The sequence below is a fragment of the Mesocricetus auratus genome, unplaced genomic scaffold, assembly GCF_017639785.1.
Source record: "Mesocricetus auratus isolate SY011 unplaced genomic scaffold, BCM_Maur_2.0 Super-Scaffold_100003, whole genome shotgun sequence".
In the NCBI taxonomy this organism is placed as follows: Eukaryota; Metazoa; Chordata; class Mammalia; order Rodentia; family Cricetidae; genus Mesocricetus; species Mesocricetus auratus.
Window position 1 is genome coordinate 102,709,590 of NW_024429188.1, and position 17,497 is coordinate 102,727,086.

The 17,497-nt window shown below is 46.7% G+C and overlaps 2 protein-coding genes across 3 annotated transcripts; both read left to right on the top strand.

Moving 5' to 3' along the window:
• The first annotated feature begins 9,191 nt into the window (after nucleotides 1-9,191).
• On the top strand, nucleotides 9,192-12,604 carry LOC121132769 (small integral membrane protein 10-like protein 2A). Of its 2 annotated transcripts, none has more exons than XM_040744639.1 (4): nucleotides 9,192-10,088; nucleotides 10,360-10,546; nucleotides 10,734-10,792; nucleotides 10,953-12,604. In XM_040744639.1, exon 1 carries the CDS (start codon nucleotides 9,499-9,501, stop codon nucleotides 9,733-9,735), a length of 237 nt encoding a protein of 78 aa, XP_040600573.1. In that variant the 5' UTR covers nucleotides 9,192-9,498; the 3' UTR covers nucleotides 9,736-10,088; nucleotides 10,360-10,546; nucleotides 10,734-10,792; nucleotides 10,953-12,604. The 2 variants fall into 2 exon arrangements, 1 of the variants encoding a protein (XP_040600573.1); XR_005876869.1 differs by having other exon boundaries at nucleotides 9,742-10,088; nucleotides 10,360-10,434.
• A 3,526-nt stretch (nucleotides 12,605-16,130) lies between these two features.
• On the top strand, nucleotides 16,131-17,017 carry LOC101838440 (proteasome activator complex subunit 3-like). The gene is given in 3 exon segments (XM_040743783.1): nucleotides 16,131-16,154; nucleotides 16,207-16,655; nucleotides 16,657-17,017. Coding segments are annotated over 3 exon segments (834 nt in total).
• Nucleotides 17,018-17,497: the final 480 nt, after the last annotated feature.

Genomic DNA, 17,497 nt, shown 5'->3' on the forward strand with positions numbered 1-17,497 from the left:
TATGCTCTTTCTGATTCTCTTGAATTAAATACTCATTTGAACATTGTAGAGCTACTTCCTAAGCAGGGGCAACAAGCACCCCAGTAGACTTCTCTTTGGCCATCCCAAGTTGGAATCACTTTTCTGACTGCAACCCTAGTGCTGTGGTTAGCTAGCCGGATTAGTGGCGATCATAATATGAACTGTAAGTATCCCTTCCTTCATATCATGAGTACATTTATACAGGGCAGAAAACATCCTGTATTCTCCCCTTTGTTATTACTGTGCCCTGTATAGATTAATAACCATCAATAAGCATCCATGTCATTAAATGAAGAAACATGTGAAGTAGTTCTTGGAAACAGGTTACATTGTTAGTACATTGCGTGCCTATGCCTAATTGGGGCACATACAGGACCTACCTCCTATCCAAAAGGGTAATAAACAGAACTCACCTCATAAGTACTAAGACGACTAAGTGAAATATATTTTGTTCAGGTCCTACACAGTGTCAGCATTAATAAATATCAAACATATTGTACTTTATTTCTTTTAATGTAATAATAAAGTATGGCTTTAGTCACATTCTATAACTTGGGAATTATTTTCTTGATTATAAAATGGCTTGTGATAGTTTTCATTATAATTCCTTTAGCCCAAGAGCTGTACAGGGTTGCCATTTTCATTTTCATCTTTGTTTGGCTCTATTGCAATTGAAAACTTGGTTTTATTCCATTGCTGCTTTTAAACCTCATTTTTAAAAGACTTGTATTTATAAATTTTGTTAGGCATTCTAAAAACTATAGAAGATAAGTGTTTCATTTGTGGACAAGTCCTGGCTTCTCCACTGCTATAATATCCTTGTCAGCATTCTTGTGAAGGAACAGGGACATAGAGATTGGGTTACTCCCAATTTTGTCTCCCTGCATACCACCTTCCCTTGGTTAAGGGGACTTTTTTAATGTCCTATGAAATTATATGTTGCAATTTGAATAACAGTAAACAGAGATCAAATGAACTAGGAGTAGCATGGCCTCTCCAAGGCGGGCTCGGAACATTTACCCCAAGTTCCCACTCTTGCCTCTCCTGAGAGCAGACAGAACCCATAGGAGTCCCTTTAAGGTTTTCCACAACCCTAGCCTCCTAACCAGCAGGGCTTGTTTCATTGCTTGCCAAGATTGTTCACCCAAGAACTACAAATAGGTAAATCAGCCCCTGCTGGCTCACCACTAGGAGGCACAAGAAAGGCATTACACACTAGCCCCTTGCACCTGCAGTCCCCATAGCAGTGTTGGGCTCTTCCAGAAACTACTCCAGCTGCGCCCCTTTACCCTCTGTCGGGGTGTGTCTCCCGGCCTGGACTAAATATGCTAAAAACTAACCAGAGCCTTCCAGCCCAGGCCTGTCCCTTCCTCTACAGTCATCTGTAGCACGTATGTAATGTGATGGAAAGAGAATTCACCTCTTAGTCTTTCAGCCTTGATAATCTGTTTTCTCAGGCCCCCAATTCAGGCACTTAACCACTGCAATTTCCATAAGGGACTAGATTCCTTTCTCCACTCAGTGATATAGGTTACCTTTTATCAAGTCCTTTCCAGCTTACATCGTTAGGTGGGGCTTCTCAAAGATGTAGACAAAACTAAATTCCCATTCCCTAGCAATACTAAGATATTAAAATATTACAATTTTGTATTTTTAAATATTTATATTTAATACATTTCTTTTTAATTTTTTATTTAAATTAAAAACACTCTTATTTTACATACCGATCCCAGTTCCCTCCCATCCTCCCATGCTCGCCCTACCATCCCATAGGAGATCATCAAAGTCAGTCACATCATTTTTAATACATTTCTTTAAAGAACATTTATTTTATGTGTGTGCCTAAGTGTATATGTATACCATGTTTGTGCATGAAATCATAGATATCAGAACAGGGCAGTGGATCTCCTGGAACTGGTTTTACAGGCAACTGTGAACTCCCGTATGGGTGTTGGAGATCAAACCTGGGTCCTTGGAAAGAGAAGCAGCTACTCAGCCCTGAACCACGGGCACTTCTTCATGTCCCTAACATAGTAATAAGAATGTATGAAGTACTCTTTTTATAATCAAAACATACCTGTTGGACCTAGGAGAAAACAGTTTACCATTATTTTTAAAATACATTCTATAGCCAGGCAGTGGTGGCGCACACCTTTAATCCTGCATTTGGGAGACAGAGGCAGGTGAATCTCTGTGAGTTTGAGGCCAGCCTGGTCTACAGAGAGAATTCCAGGACAGCCAAGGCTACACAGAGAAACCCTGTCTCGAAAAACAAAGACTACAGTCTATATATTTCCCCATTAGATTCCTTCCCTGTGTAATTGTCAAAGTAGAAGAAATCAAGGCCCTTCATCTTGATTTGCACTATCTAGAGACAACTCACCCCGGGAAAGTTGGAGTCTCTCATCTTAAGATGCTATTTACATGGTGTTCTAGACACACGCACGCACTCACTCACGCACGCACCTGTGTGTGCAGGCGGGGGGGGGGGAGGAAGTCTGTACTTCTTATCCCAATTCCTTCACTTTTCAAGCAAAGAAATGGTGTGGTTAGTACTGTGAAGTCCTATGTTTGCCAAACAAATGGCCTTGGAAAAGGCTCCAAGGCTCACTCTCTTAGCCTGTTGTGACAGTTATAAGGCATTTTGCAAACACATACGGTTTATGTCCCATGCCTTTGAATTTGGGCACGTTTGAGTTTGCTATAAAAGCAATGTGGCTGATGTGACTTCGTGCTCTGAGATGGGACCATGAGACATTACAGCTTTACCCACTTGCTCATTAGAAACTCTTGGATCCCAAGTTACATGTCTTGCTATTTTGAGACCACCATGATAAAGAGGGAACATACAACCTCTCAGGGAGCTATAAAGTCATAAAAATTGTATTATACTCCTGAAGTTATGATGCAAATTACACTAAATTGTTTTAAATTAAGACATTAATTGTAATCACCAGTGTAGGCACTAAGAAACTGGTCTAAAACTACAGGGTTTTGTTTCTTTGTTTGTTTTGTTTTGCTTTGCTTTGCTTTTTTGGTATTTCAAGCTAGGGTTTCTCTGTGGCTTTGGAGGCTGTGCTCTTGTAGACCAGGCTGGTCTCAATCTCACAGAGATCCACCTGCCTCTGCCTCCCGAGTGCTGGGATTAAAGGCGTGAGCCGCCGCCGCTGCCACCACCACCTGGCTAAAACTACAGTTTTTAAAAACCTATATCTGGTCAAAATACAGAGAATAAGAGACAACCACAGGGAGCCCAAGTTCAGTTACTACATTGCCAAAGCAACTGATAAACCTAAGGCTCAGGGAACATCGCAGAAGAGGGGGTGGAAAGATTTTTTAAAAAGCAGAGAGGACCGCACCTGCTGCTAGCGGCTTCCAGACATGACAGAAGTTGAACCAATGTGGAATCTCAACAGCATGGTTGCCTAACCAAAGACCTGCATAATGACACCAGTGACATGCCAACATGATGGCAGGAATTTCACAAGGTCTCACTCCTAGATGAAGAGCTACAGGCAATCAAGAGTTGTTGAGAGAAGAGAAATGAATAGTTCTCTCCAGGGACAAGCTCTCTTATAGTGATCAATCCCTAAACCCATGTACATACAAGCAACACTAAATGAACTCAGTAGGTGTGTGTGTGTGTGTGTGTGTGTGTGTGTGTGTGTGGGTGGGTGTATACTACATAGTGAGACTCTATCTAAAGATAGTATTAAAAAAGAATACCACAGGAGCAAGGAAATAGCTCATTTAGTAAAGTGTTTGCAGTGAAGGCATGAGACAACGAATTGAATCCCTAGACCCACAGTAAAAAGCCTGACTCAGGCTCATGCTGACACTATCAGCACTGCGAAGGCAGACAGGCTAATCTCTGGGGTTCACTAGCAAGTCAGCCTCGCCTATTCAGTGAGCTTCGACAAATGAGTGATCCAGTCTCAAAACCTGAAGGTGTGGGCTGAGGAGGTGGCCGAGTGGATAAAGTGCTGTACAAGCATAAAGACGGGAACTCAGTTCACCAGCACCCATGTAAAGAGCTGGATGTAGTGGCAAACTCAGGCACTAACGGGTTGGGTGGGGTGGATGGAGACCAGGGGATCCTGGAAGGGCCATTAGCTAGTGGCTGATCAAGAAACAGCTTGCTGTGAGACCTTTTCTTAAAAAATTAGAGGGAAGGCAATTGAGGAAGATATTATGTCAATCTATGGCCTACACATACACATATACAGGCAAGCGCGCGCGCGCGCACACACACACACACACACACACACACACACACACAGGTAAATAATAAGGATGTCTCCTGAGGAATGATATTCAAGTTTGTTCTGTAGTCTTCACATATCCATGAACACACATACATGCAAAATAAAGTGAAATTATGTGCCAGAACAATATCTATTTAAAATAAAAGTCAATAAAATATTGAGATATAAGACACAGAAAACATAAAATACAGAAAATAGCAAAATGGACACTGTACATCCTGTGTTTCTGGAAGTCACATTAATAAAATTTTGGAAGTTATATGAATCACTTTTGCCTGAGTATATATTCTGAGTAGCAAGTGCATTCCTGTTGCCCGAGAAGGCCAGAAGACCTGTGAGTCACCCGGTGGATACTGGAACTCAAACCTAGGACCTCTTGAAGAGCTTTTAACCACTGAGCCTTTTCCCAAACCCTAGTTGAATTAAATTAGAATGAGCTAAATAGTCAATGAAAATGTAAACACTGTCTGAACTGATTTTTTTCTTTTTTAAGACTGTTATGTGTATGGGTGTTTTGCCTGCGTATTTGTCTGTACAACACATGTGTGAGATGCCCACAGAGGCCAGAAAAGAGCATCAGATCTCTTAGGACTGGAGTTACAGAGGGTTGTGAGTGGCCAAGTGGTTGCTGAGAATTGAACCTTCGTCCTCTGAAAGAGCAAACAATGCTCTTAACTACTGAGCCATCTCTCTAGCTGAATTTAAAAAAGAAAATATGATCAAACTGAATAATGTCAACAAAAGACACACCTGAGATTTAAATACAAAATAACTTGGAAAGTGTGTGTGTATAAATCTTAGTCTGTATAATGTTATTTGTATGTTACTTTTCCAATATCATATATATCCAATATCTAATCATATATAGTAATATAATATACATATAATTTCTGGTATCATATAATTACTAAATTGTTCTAACATTTTATAAAATATTTGCCCATTGTTACTCAAAATTCTCCGTGTTACAAGGAAAACAACATTGATAAAATAGTCCAGCCAGTTAACTCAAGACATAAGCAACAAGGACAATGAATCCAGGAGGGATTGATGTCTAAAACACTACAGTAATATTTTAATTATCCATTTTTTTCCATCAAAACCTGACAAGCTAAAAATGACAAAGTAAAAACCACATATAATTCTCTCCTCCAAAATATCAGTAAACTCTTGGCAAATCATTGCAATCAGCATTTTAGGGCCATAAAAATAAGTCAAATGTTTGTGTTTGTCAGGAAATGGTTGGGAGAATCTGAGAAAACAGGCCATGTATGTGGTGTTTCTACTTGTCTTCCTTCTGGTCCCCAGTCTCTACTTCTGACATAGTTGGAGGAACTAACAACACACATTCAAGGTGAAAACATTAGCCTGACTGTCACCAGAACTGTCAAATGCAGGAGGAACTTACATAAAGTTTAAATCGCTCAGATAATTATTATTTGATCTGTTCAGTGGCTCCCTGGAAGACCCTGATTATAAGGAGGGTTATATTGGACCAAACTTTGTCTCCCAGTATAAAACTTTATCTCAATAGTGTTAAAGGAAGGATGTTTTATAATAAAGGTGCTGATCTAGAAGGATAAAGATATTTATATTTCAGCCGGGCGTTGGTGGCGCATGCCTTTAATCCCAGAACTCAGGAGGCAGAGACAGGCAGATCTTTGAGTTCGAGACAAGCCTACTCTACAGAGTGAGTTCCAGGACAGCTAGGGTTGTTTCACAGAGAAACCCTGTCGCAAAAAAACAAAAAAAAGATATTTGTATTTCAGTTAACTAGCATCATACTACAAGAGTTGATCTCTAATACTTGAAAGAAACTACTTTAAAGAACTTAATAAATATCTTTATTAGCAATCTAAACCTCAGATATTGAGGCAAGTTCTTGCTAGGTGCTCTAGGCTGGGCTTGAACTCACTATGTAGGTCACCCTGAGCTTCATCCTACCTCAGCCTCCCAGTTTCCAGGATAGCAAGCATGTACTACCATGCTTACTCTTGCTACTTACCTCCTCTAAAAATTAAGGCTTGTTTGAAGTTTTTTTAAACTACAACCATAACACAAATTCATGTATCTTGTGGTGTTTTATATTTTCATACCTAGGCACTAACATTGTAGACTGAAAAGTCTAGAACTGTAATAAGTGAAAACAATTGAGGTTAAATTGTAGTTTATATGCAATACTACTTGAAAGAATTCTTTCAGTAGGGACTGGAGAGCTGGCTTAGCAGTTAAGAGTAATTGATGTACAATCATGAGGACATCAATAATGAAAAATGGAGTTCAGCTCCCATGACTACATAACAATCCACGTATTAAGCAGATACCCATCAGTAACTCCAGTGCTGAGATAGGTAACTTCTTCTGGCCTCTGCATGTACAAACATGCATCTGCACGTGCGCGCACATACTCACACGTGCACACACACACATACAGGCATGTGCCCCTGAAAGCATGCATGTATATAGACACATTTCTTTGTGTTTGGCATAAGAACCATTGTTTATTTCCAATGTAATTAAAATAGTAACACAAAAGTAAGGCCAGCCCAGGCTACATAGTAAGTTCCAGGCAAGTATGGCTACAGACTGAGACTGAATCAAAATGTTAGATATATGAAAGTTTACAATAATACTTTTTTGGTTTTTCGAGACAGGGTTTTTCTGTGTAACCCTAGCTATCCTAGAACTGTCTTTATAGGCCAGGCTGGCCTCACACTCAGAGATCTGCCTGTCTCTGCCTCCCAAGTGCTGGGATTAAAGGTGTGCACCACCATGCCTGACATTATAATACTTTTAATTTTTTGGCTTTTCGAGACAGGTTTCTCTGTAATAGCTTTGGAGCCTGTCCTGGCACTCGCTCTGTAGACCAGGCTGGTCTTGAACTCACAGAGATCCACCTGTCTCTGCCTCCTGAGTGCTGGGATTAAAAGTGTGTGCCACCACGGACCGGCTTTTTTATAATAATACTTTTTAAAGATATTCAGCATCAGCGGCTTAGAAAATGCATTTGCCAATACCCACCCATTAGAGTAGCCAACTCTCTTCATTCAGCCCAGCGCTGTGAATTCTATTCATTGCAATGAGACAGGGAACGGATATAAAGATTGGAAAGGACAAAAAAAAAAAAAGAACTGCACTAATTTGTACCAAGTTTCACAGTATTGACAAAAAGGTTCCTAAAAACAAACTAAGAATTTAAGTTCTTCACTGGACACAAGATGAATGCACAGAAGTGTGTATCTCATGGGTAGGAGGATGGCTCACAAAGTAAAGTCTATACAAAGTAAAGCACAAAGTTTATATCCCAGAACACATGGGAAAGCCAGGCATGGAGCCGGGTGGTGGTGGCGCACGTCTTTAATTCCAGCACTCGGGAGACAGAGGCAGGTGGATCTCTGTGAATTCCAGGACAGCCTGGTCCACAAGAGCTAGTACCAGGAAAGCCTCCAAAACCACAGAGAAACCCTGTCTCAAAAAATCAAAAAAAAAAAAAAGAAAGAAAAGAAAAAGCCAGGCATGAAGGCACAAGGGTGTTTGTTGTTTTTGGTTTGTTTGTTGAGTTTGGTTTTTTTTGTTTTGTTTTGTTTTTTGTATAGTCTCACCATGTACGCTTGACTGGTCTGGGACTCGAACTTACAAAGGTCTGCCTGCCTCTCCCTCAAGGTTGTTTGGAATCAAAGACATGTGCGATCATACCTGGCAGCAGCACATGTTTTGAATTCCAACAGATCCCTGAGGCTCACTGGCCCTTTTGGTGTACTTGGAGAGCTCTTAGTTATTAAGAGACAGTCCAAAAAACTACAGTGTCCCCCGCACACAGAAATGCATGAACACCTACACATGCATGTGTATCCACCAGGAATACAGACACATGCATACATGTTTACATACACACAAAGATCCATTCCTATATACTAATAATGAACATGGAAGATGAGACTAAAAGCCTAAAGTCATTTCTAATGCTTTCAAAGAAAATTAGTAATTAGTGTTTTAGAGTGCCTATAACAAGTGTATAAAGGATCTAAATGCCAAACATACACATTTCAGTCAAAGAAATAAAATCACAAAGACAGACTCTGTTCATGACTTAAAACAATCAGCATAGAAATGGTCCCAGTTTCTCCTAAAATAGATATATTTAACACAATTTTGAGCAATGCCTTTCATACTCACAATTTGATTCTACAGTTGTATGGATATGTACAACCCCTAGAATAACTCAAAATGTGTTGTAAAATAAGAATAAGATAGAAGAATCACTCTATTTCATATGAATATGCACAGATGATCTTTGATTTACACTGAGGTTACATCTGGATAAATCAATTTTAAGTTGAAAATATCCTAAGATGAAAATGTGCTTACTGTACCTAACCCACTGAACGCAGTAGCTGAGCAACAGGCTGCAATGTGGAATCTTGGCTGTTTCCCGGTCACCATTGCCTGGCATTTCCCGAGACGATCTGGCTTTGGGTTAGATTTGGTTTAACCTGCTGATATAAAGATTAGATGCTAACATGAAAGGGCAACCAGCAGATGCAAGAGAAAAGGAAAAGAACGCATGCACCACTGATTTGATGGCACTGCGTGGGGTAGTTAAGTGCACTATGCCCATAATGAAAGGTGCAATGAGTCCTTTGGCCAGGCTTCCTAGGGAGACGATAGAAGAAGGTTGTTAGTGTGCATAAGAAGACAACTTCTGGATATAGTTTCCTAAGGCATTAGCAAAAGTCCTCAACGAGCTAGTCCTCAACCCCTTCCATTCTAGAATATTCCCCAACAACGAATCCTAGCGACACACTATTCATGCTAGGAAGAACAGCAAGCTGTACAGGTGGGACAGGCACTTGGGAGGAGCGAAACTTCGTGGAGAGAGGGTTCCCATCCGCGGGACTGTGCAGTGAGGCGAAACATGCTTGGCCAAAGCACTGCAGCGACTCTGCAGCAGCGATGGAACACGGAAACCTACTGGACCTGGGGGAGGTCTTCTGCCCAGAGCCTGCGGCGAGAGGGGCGGAGCTGAGCAGCCGCAGGTCTGCCAAGAGGGCGGAGAGCAAGTGAGGCGGCTGGGCGTGGGGCGTGGAGCACCGGAGGCTGCAGAGGCCCCGGAGCCCGAGGGCGGGGCTGCGGACAGCGTGGGGCACCGTGGCTCGGCGCGGCCCGGCGCACTGAGCGGGTTGTGCAGCAGGCGAGCGGGTGAGCCAGGCCTATGGCGGTGACGACGGCCCTGTCGGCTGCGGCGGCGGCGGCGGCCCTATCCGGCCTGGCGATGCGGCTGTCGCGTTGGGCGGCGACGCGCGGCTCCTACGGCGCCTTCTGCAAGGGGCTCACGCGCACGCTGCTCACCTTCTTCGACCTGGCCTGGCGGCTGCGGGTGAACTTCCCCTACTTCTACATGGTGGCCTCGGTGATGCTCAACGTCCGCCTGCAGGTGCGGATCGAGTGAGCCACCGCAGGTCACCACCGCGGCGGCCCCTCGGGCGGACAGCGCCATCCGCGCCGCCCGTGTCACCCGCGCCAGGCGGCCGCATGCAGGACCGTGGGTGGCCGCGCGGTGCCCCGAGACCGCGGCGGGGGGCGCAGGCGGGACGCCCCGGGCCCCTCCATTTTAGGCCTCCGCGGAGGGCACAAGGTACCGCATCCCATACCGCAAAAAACCTTCCCAGCCCAGTCCTGTTCTGCCTCTGCGTCCAGAGAATCACCAGAGTCTGGCAAACCTGTTGCCTCCCCTTGGCAGAAAGTGGGGGAACGCGAAAGAGGGGATGCAGCCGCAGGATTTACCAGGCCCTGTGCAGGAAGGTAGGCGCCCGCCCGCCCGCCCGCAGGTTGGAAAGGGGGCTGGTGGGGCTGACTTGTTTGTGGGAATAGGGAATGCACCCTGACACACCTGCTGCTTAGCCAAGCTGGGAAACTGAAAAGGTAGGCGAGCCTCTCCCGTGTTCCCTGGGGGTGGTTCCATGATGGGGTATTGGGCGGCCATGGCGACTGGGAGGGTCAGCACCACACACACACAGACAGGGAGCCCCTCCCTCCCATCTTCCAGGCCTCAAGTCTCTCTTTTCTTTTGTAGAGCTTCCTGAGGTGCAACCTGAACCCTGAACGGGAGAGGATTGGGCCAGTGAGCCCCCAGGAAGGTCCAAGAGGAGTAAGGACTCGTCCCTGTGTCTGGTGGTCAGATAAAATGGACAGTTCCTTTCTGAGCCTCACCTCGAGTCTGGCCCCTTCTTTGCATGGGGGCCCACGGGTAGTCTCCGCAGGTCTGCACAGCCCTTCCCCAAGCTGCCCCCTGCACTGTGGGGATGGGGCAGGGGACTGTCCTCTCTGCCTGCTCATCCTGCTCTCCCTCTTGCTCCCCTAACCCTGCCTGGGGCGTCCCTGAGGCTCTGGGTCTGCAGACATGAAGACCAGGAAATCATTGGTTACAGCTCTCTCTTTCCCCTACAGCCTGCTTCTCCCTTCCTCCCTGTCTGCCCAGGCTCCCTGCAGCACCTGCGATGACCCCGGTAAGACCCATCTACCAGCCAAGAGCAGCCTGGCAGCCCTGTCCCACAGGATCTGGGGAAGTGGGAGGGACTCCAGGAGCAGGCAGCTTCTGTCAGAATAGGGGGGAGGGGGAGGGGGGAGGGCGCAGGAGGCCTAAGGCAGTCTCCCTCTTTTTTTCAGGCCTTGGTCTTCTGGGTGATGGATGGCTCGCCCCTTCCCTGATCATTTCAAGGTGGACCCCTAAGCAGAGATGTCTGCCATTGTTCCTGTAGCAGCCAGGGAGCCGCTGAGTGAAGAGCCTACCCAGGAGAGAGAGGAAGGGCCTTTCTGGCAGAGGCCTAGAGGGGTGGGGTGGCTCAGGTCTTTCAGTCACCATAGAAAACATGGCCATGTACCTTAGGCACTGATATCTCCTAGCAACACTGTGAGGGAGAGCATCCTCCCAACTCCATGGCACTCAAGCAAGGGCCTGGGATTTGTCCTTGTTACACACAGAAGATGGGGGAGCTCAGCCTGCATTCCCCCACCCCCTGCAGTCTTCTTCCTGACCTGGCAGGACACTGGGGTTGGGAGGGACTGGAGAGTTGCCAGGGCACCTAGGGAGAAAGAGAGACCTTGGGGTAGGAAGCTGGACACCTCTCTTTCCTTGGAGTGGTCTAGAAGACAGGCGGATAGTTCAGCTCATGAACAGATAAGGTTCAAGAACTTCCTGAGATGTCTCGTCCTCCCCTACCTCTCTGGTGCTTGGTCAAGGGCTCCTGAGCAGTTGTGCGATAGTGGGCTGCCACACTGGCGCTGTGCTTCGTGGGAGGCTGAGGAGCTGTGGGCTGAGACCCGTGGTGGCCCTGTTTCTCTGTCCCTGGCCTGCAGCCCCATCCCTGGCATCACATGGGGAAGTCTTATCCAGATAGGCTGAGGACAGTCTGTCCAGGAGGCCCTGCATAGATTAGAGCCTCCAGATGCCCAAGGATGGCCCAGGAGATAGTTCTGCTGCTTATCCCACACTCCCCCAGCTTCTCTGACACTGGCATGTCAAGGTCCATGCGTTGTACTCCCGACACGGAAACCTGCAGCTCCAGGGACAGAGTGGCCCAATTGCCTGCTTGGAGTCAGGGACCCAAATGACAGTCCCAGTCTGTCTCGGCTGAAGGCCACAGCTGGAAGGTGGCTGCCACATGGTCTCTGCTGACTGCCATAGCCCAGGCCTGATAGCTGTCTTGCTTCTGCCACGTTGCACTGAGTGGTCTGTGTGTGTATACACACGTGTGTGAACATGTTTGTGTTGGGGGGAACACCTGAGGAGGACCGTCACAGGCGTTCTGCCCTCCCTGTAGAAGAAGGGCCTTGACCTACTGGGAGAAAGAGCGTGGAGTCTGAGGCCTGCCCTCGTAGACCTCCGGCTCCAGGAGAGCCCCTCCTTGCTCGTGCCCAGGCATGGGCTCTGCTGTGAGGTCAGAGGCACTGGCACTGGGCCGCACTCTGGGTCCCCTGGTGTCAGCCAGGAGATGGGCCTGGAACTAGGACTCAGCTCTGTGTTCCTGGCCCGTTCTGGCCCTGAGTAGTCTGTGAGCTTCTGCTTTCCCCGCCCCCTTGGCTGCTTTTGCTCCCTCATGGTCCCTGGCTGTGTGACGGGGTCACGATGCACTTTCTTTACTGGCAGTCTGTATTGCAGGCAGCGGAGCTTCAAGCAATTCAGAGGCTTGACCTGGACGCACGTACCTTCCCATGTGTGATGAACTCTGCACCGCCAGCGCTGTCTGGTCACAGATGCAGTTTCTGTGTTGTCACTTGTCTCCCAACGTTAAAAGAAAACCGTTGAGTTCAGTACAGCAGATACTGCCTGGGTGCCTCCTGTTTTTCTTGGGTGCCACACCATATCCTGGGTGGGGAGGTGGGGGTGTACAGGACAGCAGGCTCCATCCAGAGCTGAGCAGGGAAACTGCAGCATCAGAGCCTCCTGCTAGACCCCCCTTGACAGGACCACCACCCTCTGCTCCCCCTGCACCAAGTGGGGGCCAGGCCTGGAATGTTCCACTTGGTCAAGAAACATAAGTCTTCTTTTTGCTTCTAGAGACTGGTGTCAAAATGCTTAACTAAAGTTGAACTTCAAGGGTTAACTTCAAGGGAAGTGTAATTGTGGTTTTCTGCAGGTCAGAGATTCCTGGAAAGATAAACCACCCATAAGGCAATGATGCCATATGCCTGCTTTCTCTTGGCCTTAGGATCAAGTCTGTCTATTCAGTGTAACACTCCCCCTGGACTGTCCAGAGAAAGCAGGACTTACAGGGTTGAGGTAAGAAGGCAGTTGGCAATCAAAAAACTAGATGAGCCACCCAGTGGTGTCACACACCTTTAATCCCAGCACTCGAGAGGCAGAGGTGGTCAGATCTGTGTGAATTCAAGGCCAGGCTGGTCTACAGAGCGAGTTCCAGGACATCCAGGCCTGTTACATAGAGAAACCCTGTCTGGGAAAACAAAACAAAACAAAACAAAACAAAAACACTATAGATGGGATTAAGAAGTTGGGGAAGCCAGGTGGTACTGGCATTCTTGGGAGGCATAGGGAAGGGGATCTCTGAGTTTGAGGCCAGCCTGAACTACAGAGTTCCAGGGGTACACAGGGAACCCTATCTTGAAAAACTCCCCCACCCCGGAAGAAGTTAGGAAAGACAGAAGATAGAGGGAGTAAGGTTCAAGGGGAGGGTGGGATAGGGAGGAATACAGGGAGACTGAAGGGTGAGCTCAAGGCTGGTGTTCCCCTGGAACAGGCCAGAAGCCTGGGAAGGAAGACAGCGGAGCATGGGGAGAAGTGTCCACCATACACTGTATAGACATGCTCCAGCTGAGGAGTGCAGCCTGAGTTTAGGGAGTCAGGCTACACTCCTAGCATGCCTCCAAGGGCTCCCCGCGGTCAGAGAACAAAGACAGCACTCCTAGAAGCACTGGATGTGAGTCCGTGGCATCTGCCAGTACAACCACAGATGCTAGTCCCTTAGCCTACTCTTTATCCTGCTCACCTCCTTAGGTTGTACTCTCAGATCACATGGTCCAGCAAACCAGAGGAGCCAGGCAGGCTTGGCCTGCAATGGTGATAGGTGGTGCCCAGAAAACCCCGAACCAGGCTTACCGGGCCAGTGGTACAGCACAGTATACCACACACAGCATGCATTGGTGTTTTAAGTGACCTCCATGTGCTCATGGGCACTCAATGGTGTAAAAGTTGTTCGACATTTGTCATCAGGTCATGGAGCAGCCTAGTTACTAGGAGGAAAGGGAACCGAGTGATGGGAACTGACTTCCAAGGAGATTCTGCCAGGGGATTGCACTGTGCCAAACGCTGTGCATTGTGAATCTCAGCATAGTCCCACTCCCATAGTCCCACACCCTTGACCTGCGTCCACAAAAGAGGCAGAGTCTAAAATAGACCATGAAGTAGGACATTTCCTGGACCCCTGTCCCTGTGTAGGAATAGAAAGGTAGGCTGGAAAACAGGGAACTAGCAAAGGTAAAAAGGTCCGCTCTCTGTGGGGTCCAGGACTCAGATGAGAAAGCCTGGGCTTTGGGGAACTGGATTGCTCCAAATGGAGCTCCCTATGGGAGCAGCTGGGGGCATGCAGAGATGGGCTCCCTTCTCTCCATAGCACCTCCAGAAACTTCTAATCTAAGTGATGAGTCAGAGGAGAGCAAGTTGACAGGAATCAGGCAGTTCTAGGATAAACAGAGCAAAGTGTGAAGAAAGCGAGAAGAGCGAAGCGCGCACACGTTCTCGTCGCTGACTGTACACCGAGCAAAGGCTGCCGAGGCTTGGATGAACGCGGAGGCGTGCGGGGGAGTGAAACGGAGCTGTATTGAATCCTATTCCTCGTTCCTCTCACCTCTTGCTTATCAGTCCACATTACTGTTTTTGTTTTCTGCATTCAAAGTTGGCTCGGCCCCTTGTATGAAGGCATTTTGAATTTCTCAGTGTTTTGTCATTCCGTTCGCTGCTGTTCACAGTTTTTCTGTTTTCTGGGATTTTTGTTTGTTGGTATATAATTTTATAGGCGATGAAGTGACAGCTGTCGTTGAGGATAAATATGTGGCATATTCATGATCAGTTTCTAAAGCTACTGTTTTAGATGTGGGTGAGAGGGTTAGGCATGGTTTGAGGCTTTTGTTCAGTTCCAGACTTGTGATATCAACTTACTTTCCTTAGCTCAGCCAGGGATGACAGTCTTTTTTGAGGAAAGGGTCACCTTTCTGGGGCACAACAACTCTTTAAGAATGCTACAACCTTTCATTGTCTCGAGCTGGGTGTAGTTCTCATTCTCCAAGACCAATATATTAAATTGAACCCATTACTTTCCTAAAGCTTTTCCCTCCTCACCATTCACTGACAAAGTTAAGTCTGGTCCCCTAGTCTCTGTGGACAGAGAATTTAACCCATTGTCTCTAAGATGTCTATTAGGTTTATAACTATTTCAGTGTGATACATCAAAATGGCTAACTATAAGCATCCATTTTAGAGTCCTTTGAATACATATAAGGGCAGTATGTGTTCATATGTCTATTGGCCACTTGTAACTCTCTTTTCAAACAGAAGCAGTAAGTTTTTTAAAAGAGGAAATGAGGTGTTCTTTTCTATCATTGAGTAGTGGGAAATCATTTCGGGCCAGGGGGTCAGCTTGAATGTGCTCCCTAGACAAGTTTAGCTCATTCCATATTCCACCCTGTCTACTAACACAAGGTGAGAATGTATGTCATCATTTAGAAGCACTAGCCACTCTCAAAAGTGAAACAGAAAAAAACTGCAGGAGTATAGATAGCATGGGGAGTGGACCAGAAGGCTGTGCAGCCCGTGGAAGCTAGGTCTGAAAGCAGATCCCAGAGACCAGGAAAGCCAGCCAGCAGCAAACAGGCACCCTGTGCAGCCCGTGGAAGCTAGGTCTGAAAGCAGATCCCAGAGACCAGGAAAGCCAGCCAGCAGCAAACAGGCACCCTGTGCAGGCCGAGGGTAGCAGTGGAGGCTGGAATGTGTGATTTATATGGACTTCTGAGGCACCACTCTACTGTCTGCCATGAACGGGAACCAGGATACCTTAGCTCACTTGTGACTCAGGAAAGTTAAGTTTTGTGTCCAAATCAGGGCTTGAAACAGACTCACCGTTGAGACTCAAACCCAAGAGAAACTTTCTGTTACCATAGAGTTCGTGCATGGCTTTGAGATGAACACCTTATAAGAAATATAAGGGTGTAGGAATTTACTATCCATTAAGTTTTAATGTGTTAGCAGTAAAGAACAAGAAAGCCGGGGAGGGTGAGCGAGAGAGCTAGCAGGCGGCAGGTGGCAGGCGGCAGGTGGGCAGGTGGCTGGCCGGCATGGAGGGAGGGAATGAGCGAGCAGTGAGCCAGCCAGCCAGCGAAGGCAGTGGAGATTCCTCAGCCCCCCCCCCAGAGTCCACAGCACCTCCAGCACCCAGCGGAGCAAACACGGCCCTGCCTGGCCTTGGCCTCCTTACTGAAGGTGGATCAGGAAGTGAAGCTCAAGGTTGATTCTTTCAGGGAGCGGATCACAAGTGAGGCAGACTTGGTGACATATATTTTCCCAATGAAGTTATTAGAACTTGATGGCTTTTTGAAGGACCCAATCCTAAATATCCACGACCTAACTCAGATCCACTCAGACATGAATCTCCCAGTCCCCGACCCCATTCTCCTCACCAATAGCCACGATGGACTGGATGGTCCCACTTACAAGAAGCGCAGGTTGGATGAATGGGAAGAGGCCTTCCAAGGAACCAAGGTGTTTGTGGTGCCCAACGGGATGCTGGAAAGCAACCAGCAGCTAGTGGACATTATTGAGAAAGTAAAACCTGAGATTCGGCTGCTGATCGAGAATTGTAATAGTCAAAATGCGGGTATAGCTCTTGATTCCCAGAATAGAAGATGGGAACAACTTCGGGGTGTCGATTCAGGAGGAAACAGTTGCAGAACCAAGAACTGTCGAGAGTGAAGCTGCATCTTATCTGGACCAAATTTCTAGATATTATATTACAAGAGCCAAATTGGTTTCGAAAGTAGCTAAATATCCCCATGTGAAAGACTATCGCTGCACTGTCACAGAGATTGATGAGAAAGAATCCATCAGCCTCCATCTCATCATCTCAGAGCTGAGGAATCAGTATGTCACTCTATATTACGTAACCCTTAAGAATATTGAGAAGATCAGCTGGCCCCGGAGCAGCAATGCAGAGACACTGTACTGAGGCCAGGGTCAGGGCCAGGGCCAGGGGACTCTGTGAGTCTGGCTCAAGACAGACATTGCCTTGGTTTGTTACATGACTATCGTGATAGGGAAACTGGCTAGAAATAGTATCACACCTCTCTGTTTTTAGTTAGAGTCTAATGAAACTCTCATCTAGTTCTGCAATGTGTTTACCTCTTTTTTCAGGCCTCAGGAACTCTTCTATCTCCTTCCCCAAGCCCCATTCCCAGCCTGTCTTAATTTCTTTAGAACTCCAGGCTTGTGCAAGATATTGGCACAAGAGTAACTGGGGGTTTGTTTTTTTTTTAATTTCCCCTCCCTCCATCCTCCCTTCGTTTTAAGTTTTGTGTTTTCTTCCTTGCAATGATTAGTTGGTTAAAAGCTGGAGGAACTATAGGGAACGTGTTCGGTGTCTTTTAGGAACTGGGGGAGTGGAGGTGGAAGGGACATCTTCCTGTCACAAGGCCAACGTCTCTTGCTT

Bases quoted from the DNA above. Each gene is read 5' to 3' on its own strand.
- LOC121132769 (XM_040744639.1), top strand. From the start codon at position 9,499: ATGGCGGTGACGACGGCCCTGTCGGCTGCGGCGGCGGCGGCGGCCCTA.